Source organism: Tetrao urogallus (assembly GCF_951394365.1).
Source record: "Tetrao urogallus genome assembly, chromosome: 1".
NCBI lineage: Eukaryota > Metazoa > Chordata > Aves > Galliformes > Phasianidae > Tetrao > Tetrao urogallus.
The window spans coordinates 50,646,016-50,659,421 of record NC_136813.1 but is presented as its reverse complement, the minus strand read 5'-3'; the positions used below and the strand labels follow the sequence as shown (position 1 = coordinate 50,659,421).

Genomic DNA, 13,406 nt, shown 5'->3' with positions numbered 1-13,406 from the left:
TCTGGTGGTTGGTGACCCTGCACACAGCAGGGGGTTGAAACTGGATGATCATTGTCGTCCTTTTCAACCCAGGCCATTCTATGATTCTATGATTACAATTGCATTCGCATTAAGTTATAAGGATAAAATCATATTTGCATTGATACAATCACAATGATGGAATAAAACCCATATGAAGATTATGCCTGATGCTATACGTCAGAGGGGTATGATAATTTTCTAAATTCCTCCCTATAACCTAGTGAGGGATACCAACATCTCAAAGTCACCAAATTTGAAATCTGTGTTGGTGATTTATATGACTTTCTCAAGAATGCAGCTATGAGCTGCTCTTCAGCCTTACCTCCATGAGCGTGTGGGCATTTGGGTGACATGAGAAGCATTTCTAGGCACCGCTGTAGGTGAATACAAGCTTACATATGCAAAAATACTTGGTGATACTGAGTACCTAAAGCCTCCACAGGCGCCTCCAGACTTGAGATATCCATCCAGCTCTGTGTTCCTTCAGAACAGCAGCTCCAGGCCAAGAGTCTGAGATGATAGAACAGCTACAGTAAAAAGCGGAATCCTTCCTAGCAGCTTCCCAAGTGTGAGAAGCTTGCTGGCTCACAGTAGCACTGTCAGTCACCAACTTCAACATCTCTGAATGCGCTCCACTGGCATTCAGCATGGTGGCCTTAGGCTGAAAACAAGGAACTAAATGCATCTCCTCTGTCTAACACCCTGTGAAATGAGAGGCGCTTGCAGCAAGCCTCACCGCCACCAGCAGCACCTCCACCCTGAGCACAGCCACGACACCAACAACGCGGCCAAGGAGGATGATCACCAAAACTTGTTTTCCTTTGGAGCAGTATCCAAATGCAGCTCTTTGAAGATGAGAAGAGCAGGGTGTCTTTCCTGCAGTGATTTTCCCACATCATAAAGCCACGTGCATTTTCCTCACTGGGAAAGAAACTTTTGATGGAAATGATGCGACTGCAGCACCGCACTGCTCGTATGAGTAGTTCGCACCATTATCCTACTTGTAGGGATTTTTCCCTTCTTGTAGCAGAAGGTATTTTCATAAAACAACGTGTAATTTATTTCCCATAGTTTCTGAGGGTTCTCTAACCACTGAACTGGTCGAATAAGAACTTAGCACATTTGTGTAATTTATTAATTCACAGACGATCTAACTATATAATCTATACCTATCACAATTTGCTCAAATACATTACATACCAGGAACAGTGAACTGCTTTGATGCAGCAGCTGGGATGGTATTTCCCCCACCACCTCCCACAAAAGCAACAGAATCACTGTGGTCCCTCTGAAAAGCCTTCTGAACTGTCAATTATATGACATTAAAAAGGGAGGTTACTTGAAAAGTAGGGCTTGGCAAGGGCTTGGCTAGAGAAATGATTGCAGGCATAGGGAACATGGTATGCATGTGATCAGATGCCAAGGAAGGCTTTTTAGCAGCTCCAGTCAAGGTGTATTTTTGGGTCCTGTCAACTCACACAGTGAAAGCCTCTGGCAGAAGGTCCAGTACGGAGACCACACTGCCTGACTGCCATGCTCACAAGTCCCCTCTCCTTCATCAGCCACAATTCAGAAGATCTGGGTTGTTGCTAGACTTTCTGCTGGAGAGAAACAGCTCTTTTTGAAACCAACCCCAGCTGCTGTTTTGGTAACTTGCTCAGCAGACACTCCCAGAGCGCAGCACAGAGACGGCTGAACCAGTTTTGGCTTCCTCCACTGTGTACAAACATGCAAAGCTATCCCAGCAGGTACTGACCTCTCAGATGTCACACATCCTTTTATTTCACGTTATTAATTTCAGTGGGCCTGCAAAAAAAGCAGCCCTCAGATTGCTTCAGACCTCTGAACTGCAAAACAGAGCCACGCCGGAAGTATGAATCATGCCTTACGGCCATGGATGTGCTGCGTGAGGCCTGAGGACATGGAGCTGGCCAGGCTGATGTGAAGCAATGTGATGTCCCCAGGGCAAGGGACTGTTCCCTGGGGGGACACAGCATTTGGCACTGACGTGGTGACACCAGACTGTGTGTGAGGGCACACGTGGCTGCTGAGCCCGCAGCCAGCTGCCCTGTGGAGAGCACCAAAGGTTTCCAAAATCTCCTCTCTGGAAATACCTTCTTCTGGAAACCCTGAAATTATCTTCGCACTCGGAAATGTACAAAGATAACTGGCTTGGTGGGCTCCCAAAAGCTCTCGTCTCCCAGAAGAGCTTCTCCATTGCTATGCAGGAAACAAAGACATTTTTGGATGAGAAAATGAACACATCCTGACCCTGACAACTCACCTGAAAGTCACTGCAGGCTGAGGTTTAACTCAAAAGGGCGTAAACAGAGAAAGTTTCACCTCCTCAATCTTTAGGTGAATTTGAATAGTTTGCTGCTCCTGCTTCACAATGCCTTTGTAGCCCTCTAATTCTCCAGCCCTCTCTCTGCAAGGCAGCCCTGTGTCTCTCCTCCAACCCACATGCTTGTTCTCAGCAGGCTTCTGGCTCCATTCGCTTGTGATGCATCCAAACTGACTGGTTGACCTGGTGGTTTTCCACTTCACTTGTGACCTTGGACTCCTTTCAAACCAGTCCCATGCTGATGCAATGTGTACAACCTTATGACACAAATTCTTGATTCTGCATGTTCCTAAGGGAGCAGAAATTGTTACTTCCTTTAACCGTTTAACCAGTGGATCAGAGGAGATGGCGTGAGGAAACCGTGAAGCTGCAAACCACTGTTTTTAATCCCTCCTCTGCCGCTGAGCTTGTTGTGTGATCTCTGCGTGCTTGGGCAACGCTGTTCTCCCAGAGGAACTATGAGATGATGAGGACGAGTTGATGGCATAAAGCTCTGTGAGATATGGGCAAGGCAAGAGGATGGAGCGTGACAAACCCTGCAGTGCTTACCCATCTGTGAGCTACTAGTGAGCACCTGCAGGTGGGAGGGGCACAAAATGGCTTTGGGGGAGCTAAATCCATGTGGTCCAGTGTCATAGAATCATAGAAGGGCCTGGGTTGAAAAGGACCACAATGATCATCCAGTTTCAACCCCCTGCTGTGTGCAGGGTCACCAACCACCAGACCAGGCTGCCCAGAGCCACATCCAGCCTGGCCTTGAATGCCTCCAGGGATGGGGCATCCACAGCCTCCTTGGGCAACCTGTTCCAGTGCGTCACCACCCTCTGTGTGAAGAACTTCCTCGTTGGCACAGGAACACCACACTACTGCCCAAAGCACTGCTCTGTGCAGGATGCAGGCAGGAGGCAGGGATGGTCCTGTGGCAGGCAGCAGGCGTGTGCTGTTCAGCAAGGCAAAAACCATGTGTGTTCAGGACACGTAACAATTTGTTCCTTGAATATGCAATCAAGAAAAATGGTAAGCTTTTAAAAGACAACCTGTGCTTCCTTTGGTCCATATTTGCTGCCCCTGCCCCTTCTTCTCAGTCACCTCTCGACAAAAGAAGGGTCCGACTCGGCTGTCACTTTAAAATGCTTCTTTTTATTTCAGTGGTTGTACATTGGGTGAATGAATTGAACGTCACAACAGAAATAGAATGGCTATTTAACAGACCACTAGTAGTTATATGCTGGAATCGAGCGAATGGAGGGGCTTCTCAAACTGTTACCAAGGTGTTGGTGTGAGCGCAGTCAGTTATACTGGATGAGAGAGGCAAACAAAAAGGTATTTTGGTGAGGAGCTGCATCGCTCGAAGGAAATTACGCTGAGACATCTCAAGTAGCTTGAAACTACGCCTCAGCCGCAGTATTCACTGCCTCTGTGTTGGCCCATCTCATGGTTCCTTTGGGGGGTTTTATTTGTGTGTTTTTTGTTGTTTTTTTTTTTTTTTTTAATTAAACAAAGCATTTAAAATTTAATCATCTTTGTTAGACTTTTTTTTTTTTTTTTAAATATAAACAAAGTTTTGGCAAATAATATTTATACAGAAAAATAGTTTTAGATCTTCCCAAATTTTGAAATAGTCTATAAAATTACTTTATAAATAAATAAAATGCAGAATCTGTTGTACACGTATTTGCACATCTCTGTAATTGCCTCCTTACCGTTAGCATAGGTTTGTACTCTTACAGTTTTTAGGAATATTACAAAGTCATCAAGTCGGAAAGTGGATCTCTTATTAAAAATACATTTTCTCTTTTTGTCTGTCAGTTTATCTGGATGAAAGACCTGATGTATCTGAAGCTTCGTCATCCATGGGCAAAAAATAGTCGTATTGGATTACTTGTAGAAAACATAGAATAACAGTTATTTCGAAACATAAAAAGTTCACACAAAACGATGTCTTGAAGAGTTATCTACATAAAATATTTAAACAACATGGATAATTTACCATTTAGTATTATACAATAAGCTACCCAAATGCCTAAATTAACTATTATAAAAAAATAAAAACAACTTTGACAGATATAGGCAAGTTGCAGTGTCAACTACCTAGTTATAATGACTGAGAAAGTCTACAAATATTAGTGTTTTAATAGTATATAATGGTGATACCTTAACTGCTAAAGTAACAAGTTAAGATACGTTATTTTCCCACAAATTAAAACTAACGCAACGTTACAAGCACTATGTTAATTTTACAGTCGAATTGTGATCCTTCTTTTTTTTTTTTTTTTGCTTTTTTTTTGTTTTTTTTTTTTTCTGTCAGATGATCAAATCTCCAGCTTTATATATAAATAGATAGCAATTAGACATTGGACGAACAAGATTTAGCCCGGAAATCGTTTCCTAGACAAACAGTTCCACTCTTAGTGCCTTCAGTCGTTCCCAACGGGCAGTGCTGCCAAAGTTTAAAATAGTTTACAATCAATCTGAAGAGGTTAAGTTAAAATACTGCAATCACTAATAATGTCCACATAGAAAACTTATGCTGCAAACAATTATACATAATATCCACTTATAACAGCTGTCTTGTTTTTCAAACAATAATTTAAAAACTATGTCATTTCTGTGATACATGTGCAACATATAAAATGTGAAAATATGAAATATTTGGTACAATAGTGCTTGAAACAAATCTCAAATCAAACAAATGAAATTTTAATTATACATATATAATTACCTTGTAAATCAACAAAGTATTTAAAAAAGTAAACAACATTAAAATCTGCTTCATCCATATATATGTATGTATGTATATATAATATGTATATAATTGTATTAAAGATATCTTCATACTTTCGTGACATAAAATATGTTTTTAAAGAAAAACAATTAAAAGAACTATTTTTTCTCCATTCTAATCTGGTTACAATCGCATAACCCAATTAAAAAAAAACGCAAATACAGTAATGATTTATTAAACTGAATCTCGTTCTACATTCTTAGTGTTCAGTTAATAACCTAGATTAAAGTCACTTACGAAGTCTCAGTGACTAAACTGAATTTTAATTAAATTAGAGTATTGTACACTTCTCTTCATCTACAGCTTTCTTTCTCTACTTTCCTTTTGTCAGTTTGGTCTTTTCGTTTGATTTTACGTCGGCCGAGGTTACTCTTAGTCCCTAAGGGCTCGGATCTTTTGGGTAACCCGACCATGAGTCTGAGAGATATTTGCTTCTGCTAGGATTGACTGTTGGCATCAGGCTCACTTTCACCAAGTCTGATGTGACAAAATTTAGGCACTTCTGCAAAGTCTCTTTTAAAAACATTATAAATATACTCGTAAAATAATATTTTCAAGACTTTGTTCTTTTGGGGACTGAAAGGGGTATGAAGCTCATACTGTGCAAAATTTCTCACTTCTTTTTTTTTCTTTTTTTTTTTTTTTCTCCTATTCTGCTATGACTCAAATGCAACTTCTCCATACAAGTCAAACACCAACTATGTGCATCTAAAGAATTTGTGCTTTACTTTGGGTTTCTGGCTAAAAATTTCAGACTGGCAGGGTGACGTGCAGGACGCCGGGCTCTGTTGCACTTCCTCCCTCTCGGAGTCAAATTGCTCGGGGAGCAAAACCAGGAGTTTTTTTAAGCAAGAAGAAAACCCCCAATTATAGTTTGGGCTCAAACTAACCGTGCAACCGGGATATGTTTTTAGCCAATACAAATTAATTATTGCTGAGCTTGAAAGATTCATGAACTGCGAATCTCCCAAGGCTAACTCAATTGGACCATTTCCATTAGGTATAGTTATGGAGAAAAGACAACGTTTGCAAGAATTAAACTATGCTTAGAAAATCTTCAAAACTAAATGTTACCCTTTATGTCTTGAAACATCACAGCTGGTATCAGGTAGTTAACTATTTTAGGTCGGAGTATAGTAAGCATACCATATTTAATATTCATATATGACATAGCAGCACTAGCTTTTTAGAGTTTGTGATTTGTCCGTAAGAACAAATTCTTTACTTAGCATGCAGTTTGTGGCAATTCTAGAGAGGAGGAGACAGGATAGTATGTACAGTAGCCGTGCTTGGCCATCCGCAGGGAGGCTTCGTGGCACTCCGTCCCGTTCCTGCTGATTACTTCAGGATTATCTGTGGAGAGAAAGGAAAGCGTGATCACGCCGCTGGGTGAAGCCGCCGAGTCCCCATAATGGGCAGCACTGCTCTGACTACAGCCGGCCTCTACAGGACAGCCTCCCATGCTCTGAATGCTGGGTGGAAGCCCGTGAGTCTCACAGGCCTGCTCAGCGCATCCTCCGCTGAGCGAGGACACGTGGAGGGGGTGGTTTAGGTAACAAAATGCGAGAGGGAATCGGGGAACCACGCTTGCCCGACAAGGTGCCCCAACTCGGGACCTTGCTAGGGGGCTGGAGAAGCCCCCAGTGCCCACCTCCTTGTGACAGCCAAATGGGGAACAGCATGGAGCAGAGGCAGAGCCGCTCACCACTACCAAGCCAAAAAAAAAAAGGTGTACCGGGCTGGATGTTTGTGACAAGCTAAAGTGTTGGTTTTTTTTAATGCATTTCCAGCAACTGCTAATTTCTAACACATTATCTGCAGGTCAGTGAGTTGAGAGCTCATTCACGCTTCCTCACACCAGCAGGTCCAGGGGGATGGTCCTAAAGGCACCCCTGTGCACCCAGCCAGTCGCTAACCTGCCGGCTTGTCTCCAATGGCCTCAGCCTAAGAGTGAAGCAACCATTCTGCAGATGCAAGCTCTTGTGCCTCCAATACTGTGATGGTTTTGGGCAGGATGTGCCCAGTGAGCTTCCAAAATATGAAGGCAATCGACTCAACCAGCACGCAGTACTGGGAGATGATCTGCATTTCCATCCTCTTCCACAAAAAGGGCCGTCAGTGAATGGGATATCAAAAGCACGGGGTCTGATGTTTTACCATGCTGTTGCTAATCTGTACTCCAGACCAAAGCACAAGTCAAGGAACTAGAGTGCATTGCTTGCTCTTCCTGTTTGATTTGGCACTCTGTGTATTTTAAGCCGTGTTTGTAAGTAGTCTGCAAGACAGGCATGACAGCACTTTGACCTACTTGTGTAGTACGCAGACAGACCGCTGCTTAATGCAATATTTATTTTAAAAGGGAAAGAAAAAAGGTGTTTTGAAAATGACTTCAGTAACATACTACCTCTGACATACAGAAAAGAAACACGCTCAGCACTGTGTGGAAAGCACTTGCCTTAGGCACCCCGAGACCACGCAGAAAATGCCTTGCAACCCCGCACTGTTCCCAGTGCACCAAGGAGGGCTTTAGGAACAGCATGCCACAAAGACTGCCAATGAGTACAGACCCTGTCTAACTTGCTGGCATGGCTGAAAGTAATCTCTTATCATCACTGATAACTTGGTGACTCCCACTCTAAAGGGCTGGACGTCTAAATACATCATAGTTACAACAAGGACATATATTTGTAAAGACTTCCACTCATTGTGAGTTTGTGGGCTTATCGTCTATCTGCTGTTCCCTGTTGAAATAACAGAGAAATACCTTCGCTGCAATAATAAAGCCTTGCCTGTGATAAGCCTGGTCCATCTACAGCACTGTGACTTGGCAGTTAGTACAAAGAACGAAGCCGTGCTGAAAATAAGAAGTGGCCCAGATTATCAGCACTGGTATTTTTAGCGCGTTACGACCCAACATGTCAATGTAATTAATAAAGCAGCTTTAGCTATACTGGGTTAGCCATAGTCACGCAAATGTATTTAAGGGATCCTAAAGTCTAGTTTAATGGAACGTAACCTGAAATCTACACAGTTTAAAAGTTAGGATTTCAGATACTGCAGCTGCCTATCTTCCCTGGTAACTTTTGAGGTGACAGAACTTGCATTTTGCTCTCACTTTTTTTCTCCCTGCACCACTGTTACAGAAACACATGGAGAAAAGACAGAGAGATCACTGCCACTTCTAGATGTCCCGAGAGGCCAAACTGCACCAATGCTCCCAGCTCCTCCAAAGCACAGGACAGCTGCGGGCAACGTGAAAGAGGCCGGTCCTCCTCCCTTCATCATTCAGGTGAGCAGCAGGGTCCAGGTGAGGACCTCCCCCATCCCATCCCATCCTGCCATCTGTCCCCCACTCTCAGCACTCAGGAAGCAGCAAAGACAATGTGGACGCTTCCCTTTTGTGTGCACATCCTGTTTACGTGGTGCTGGGTGCAGGGGAGCAGACAGCAGCTGGAGTTCTCCCCCCCATGTTTGACTCCACTGCATCTTCCTCCTCCCAGCCCATTCCCAGCACATCTTCCTTGCAAACCCAATGCTCGTGCAGTGTGTAAGTAGGGCATGTTGCACCTTGGCTATTCCTAGCATACGTAGGAGTCCTCTGAGGAAAAATCCTCAAGTCTCTCCTTCAGAAGCAGCTTCTCTAGTGCAGAGATGCAGAACTGAGGAGCTACATTTCTTTTTTAACCTGAGCCTCAAAGTGTAAAATGCATCCCATAGTCTTTAATTATATCTTCACACCCTATTTCTCCCAAGATATCACAACTCCACCACAGCTTTGTACACGCGTAGCAGCAGCTTCTGCAACTGGTTTTTTTCACTGAATCTGACAGAGGAATACAAAACGGTAAACTACTTTACATGGAAAATACGCAGTGAACCTCTCCCATTTAACCTACAAACAAAGCAATAAGCTCTGATGGCACATGGAAGCTATCTAAGTCTGCATCACTGCTAATTGCTCCACTGCCTGCACACTGAACAAGGAGAAGTTCTGCAGACAGTAGTGACCAAAGAACACCCCTGCAAACACTACAGTCTCCACTCCCCCATTACTTGTAAAGAGGTCTAACAACCAGAAATCCTGTTGGAAGGATTACATCTCTTTATGTACATGCACATGACTCATCCCATGTGCTGTGATACTATCGCATTCATTAAACTTCCCAACAACTTGATGTAATGTATTGACACCACAGTAAATGTGAGCATTACAAATGGAAACATACAACTACACATCAAGTGTGCATTTTGTGTGTGTGTATGCACACACTCCCATGTGCAATGGTCTGTGGCTCAAACAAGGGAAAGCACTTTCTCATGCTCTGTAAGGATAATACCACCTCCATATCTGCAGGACTGGGTACAGACATGCAGGGGAAGAAACTTTTTGCTACTGCAGAAGCAGATTTAATACAAACACTATTTCTAGCAAAAGCACAATGGCCTGGCACTTGCAGACTGAGACACTAATGCACAGAAGATTTAATTACAGCGAACAGCATTGTTCTGAGCCACAAATGTCACTGCCTTCTTACTCAGTTCTTATATCAAGTGCTGAGGACTGCCACTCTCTAGAATAAAATCACTGACATAGTGCCAGTGTTAGTTACTGCACCTTGTGAAACTGGTAATACATGGAGGGGATCTGAATTTCCGCAGTCAAGAGTTTCAAGAGTATGATTGCTTTTTTTTTTTTTTTTTTTTGTTAAAGCTGGCTTTTTCAGCTCCCAAAGGCAGCAGATAACTCAGCATTAGCCTGCAATTCCCTCAGACCTAGCAGAGAAGGCTGTGAGTACTTACTGACTCAAGACTTGAGAGTAAAACAGACAATTTCTTTCCAATTAAGGTGTAAAATCCACATTTGTGAACCTTTTCTGACCTTGAGATTAGTCCATGCACTGTTTTACTCAATGCCATTCACATGATTACCTGAATTCCTTAGGATCATGACTGGGTACTACTGATTTCAGGCCTAGCACTCACGAAACTTCTGTGTGTGTGCTTTATTCTGCTCACCACTGGAACAGGTTGCCCAAGGAGGCTGTGGATGCCCCATCCCTGGAGGCATTAAGGGTCAGGCTGGATGTGGCTCTGGGCAGCCTGGTCTGCTGGTTGGCAACCCTGAGGTCTGTTTCAACCCAGGCCATTCTATGATTCTGTGATTCCAATTCCAGACTTACTATGCAATGATGAACACAGAAAATGTACCATGCTGCATGAATTCAGTGCATATGAACTCTTGTTCAACTCAGAGATCTGTCACAATGGATATGCTGGAAAACACGACTTTGCATCTGGCTCAGAGACGTTTCTCTTTAAGAAGTTCTCAAATTAATTCTCCAAATTACACTCCATAAGTGTTAATACCTTCTCAGGTAGGATTGAGATCAAACTTGACCTCTGCTCTGCAAAGCATTTATCCCTCCAAAAGCGAACTTATACGCAGTAAACATCCCAGCCTTTCAATTTCAGAGCAATGTTCTGATAGTTCTCTGCAGACATCTCAGATGGTTTCAGACGTGCAAGCCACAGCCGGTCACCCTGTTTTACATCTTCCTACCCTACCTCAGGCAAGTTATCTTACCATGAGGCAAATTACAAACTCATGATGCTTTTTTTCCCCACCCCACGTCAGAGTCTGTGGCAAGCAGTTCACACTGAGGTGCTTAACTCGTAGCCATCCGCGACAGGGCCGATGACTCCTAGCACAGTGACATTTTCCATTTTCACGTTTTTCACACCAGGAGCAGGATGGTCAGATGTAAGGAGGGTATACATTAAAACCGACAGATATTTTCAGGCAGCCTGTTCATATCAGGCTGTCTCATAACTTCTCCCACTCTCTAAAAATAAAACCAACATCAAGTATTTCTTCCCTTTGACATGAAACCCAGGACTATTTATATTTCCCAGTGCCTTTGGGAAATGCCTTCATGTCTTTATTTTTTATTTTCTCTTAGAATGCTCTTCTATGGCATGTGCCTTGTTCTTTGTCTTCACAGTGAATCAGTCTCTCTTTTCTCAATCATAAAAGGAAAAGGACGAGTTTCAGACAATGTCTGACAATATTCAGACATTTACTGAGAGTGCTCACCATCATATCAGTTCTACTTGGTCACAGGTAATTTGTACGTAGCCTTGCAGATTGATTTCTTTTACCTCTGATTTCTCCCTGGTCAATCAGTGCCCCACTCCAGGATTCCCACTAATGCTGCTGCAAGACCTGGGACCTGACCCTGTCCTCAGCCACCTGCATGAAAAGCAGCCTGCCTGCTCCAAACACTCTGCTGGAATGCTGCTTGGGTGCAATGTGCATCTCCCCCACCTTCGCTATTGCTCTGTTCCCTACCAGCACAGCTGATTGCTTCATCACTGTTCATAAACACACCTAGCCCCACTTTGTATCACTGGCTGCTTCCCTTTGTAGTTCTTGCTCTCATGATGGCCAGAAGCCCTGTCTTCCTTTCCAGCATGTTACTATTTAATGTCAGCTCACTTTGTTTTTCTAACTGTGCACCTCTCTTTAATTCAGGACTGAACAGGACTTTATCTTATTGTTCTCCATTTATCCAATAGATTCCCAATGCATCTGTCTACTTTGCCCATCAATGAGGCAACTTCTGCTTTGCATATAAATGAGAGGTCTGCAGGCCACAGATGATCTCCTGGGTTGTCTTTCCACACAGTCTCTAATACAGGCTTCATCACATGTTTCCTGAGGAGCTGAGGTCCTATTTGCTTGGGTTTTTGATTTTTGGGGCTTTTGTTTTTTTTTGTTTGTTTGTTTGTTTTGGTTTTTTTTTTTTGTTTTTTTTTTTTTTTGTAACCTCCCCCCCACAGTCCATCCCCTGACATGACAATTTTGGTGTCCTAGTCCATCTTATTCTTCCTTAAATCTGAGTGCCCCCAGTCCCACTCTGCTTCACGGGCCATCGGCCCTTCTGGCCACTTGCCAAAGACTTCTGAGGTAAAACACCTGCCCCATTACTTTGATTATTTGCATTTTTGGGGTCTGCTAACAAGTCTATGTATTCTACCCAGTGGGATGTTTACCAAAACTGCACATCATCACAGCCAGAATGAAACACGTAGCCATATACCCATGCAAGCTAATTCAGCCCAGTTTCTTTGGGTAAGATACAGCAATGCTTTTTCAGTGTGATTCCAAAGGGTCAGATACAGGGACAACTCACAGTTGATCAGTTGATCACAACTTCAGTTGTGCTGAAGTGTGCTGAGCCCATGCTGAAGATGAGCCTGCATTCAAGATGAGCCTTCCACTACAAGACAAACACAGATTGATGCTCCACTGCTGCACCCAAAATTTCTCTTGAACCCAGAAATGCACATTTACATTTTCCTCACCAAGGTTACTCATCAGACACCACACTTATAGTAGGACAGAGCTCAGTTACTGAACTCTGCTAGTTTCATAGAACTCACTACATTTATAACTCTTCTAAGGAAAACTTACTGATTCTCCCTAGGACCTACCTACCACTTCCTTGTTTTTATTCTTATCTGAATACTTTTGTAACTCCCTGCCCATGGCAGCGGTTTGGAACTAGATGAACCTCAGAGGTCCCTTCCAACTCAAACCATTTCGTGGTTCAGTGTAAATATATCTATATAAACTTTGTGGCACTGCACATAATATGTGCCGAAAGTGAAAGCTGTAGAAGTTAACAAACCTTTGCCTCAGGTTAAAAGACACAGCAGGTACAACAAATTAATAAGTCAATCAATATTTCCACTGCGGTTTTTTGGGCTGATTCCTCTACACTCAGGGCCAAAGAATGGCATTTCTGGTGGGCAAAATGCTCATCCAATAAATCATATACAAAGATAAAAAAATATGGTATTAATTCATTTCAAGGGCAAATAGCTGAAGCATCTATAGATGTACAGACACAATGATTTCAAAGAGCAGAATCCCAAGCAAATACATCTGGAGCTCTGCACAGTGCTGTCTTGTTAAAATTTTATGATGGAAAAAACCAGGCTGATATAAGCTGTGTGCACATGCTAAGAACAAGGAGACTAGCTCCCTTTTTTCCCCCAAATGCCTACAAAATCACTTGACCTCAGGAAAATTTTCCAACATTTAAATAATAAATAGATGCCTCAAGAGACTGTTACTCAACTTGTCAAAGTATCATTTGTTGAATAATTGAAAGAAAGAGCACGAGGGAAAGCTATAATATCAAACAACTCCATTATATTAACTGTGATGCTATGAAAGTTAAGATAGTCTAT

The 13,406-nt window shown here is 42.8% G+C and overlaps 1 protein-coding gene across 10 annotated transcripts in view; it reads right to left on the bottom strand.

Moving 5' to 3' along the window:
* Positions 1–6,375: 6,375 nt before the first annotated feature.
* The window catches only part of MBNL2 (muscleblind like splicing regulator 2), a gene marked incomplete at its 3' end in the record, with an annotated part of 67,025 nt that continues 59,994 nt past the window's right edge, over positions 6,376–13,406 (bottom strand). For all 10 annotated transcript variants that reach the window (XM_079549294.1, XM_079549296.1, XM_079549297.1 and 7 more), the window contains one exon: positions 6,376–6,503. In XM_079549294.1, coding sequence (XP_079405420.1) covers positions 6,376–6,503 — 128 coding nt within the window. The remainder of the gene's footprint in view (positions 6,504–13,406) is intronic.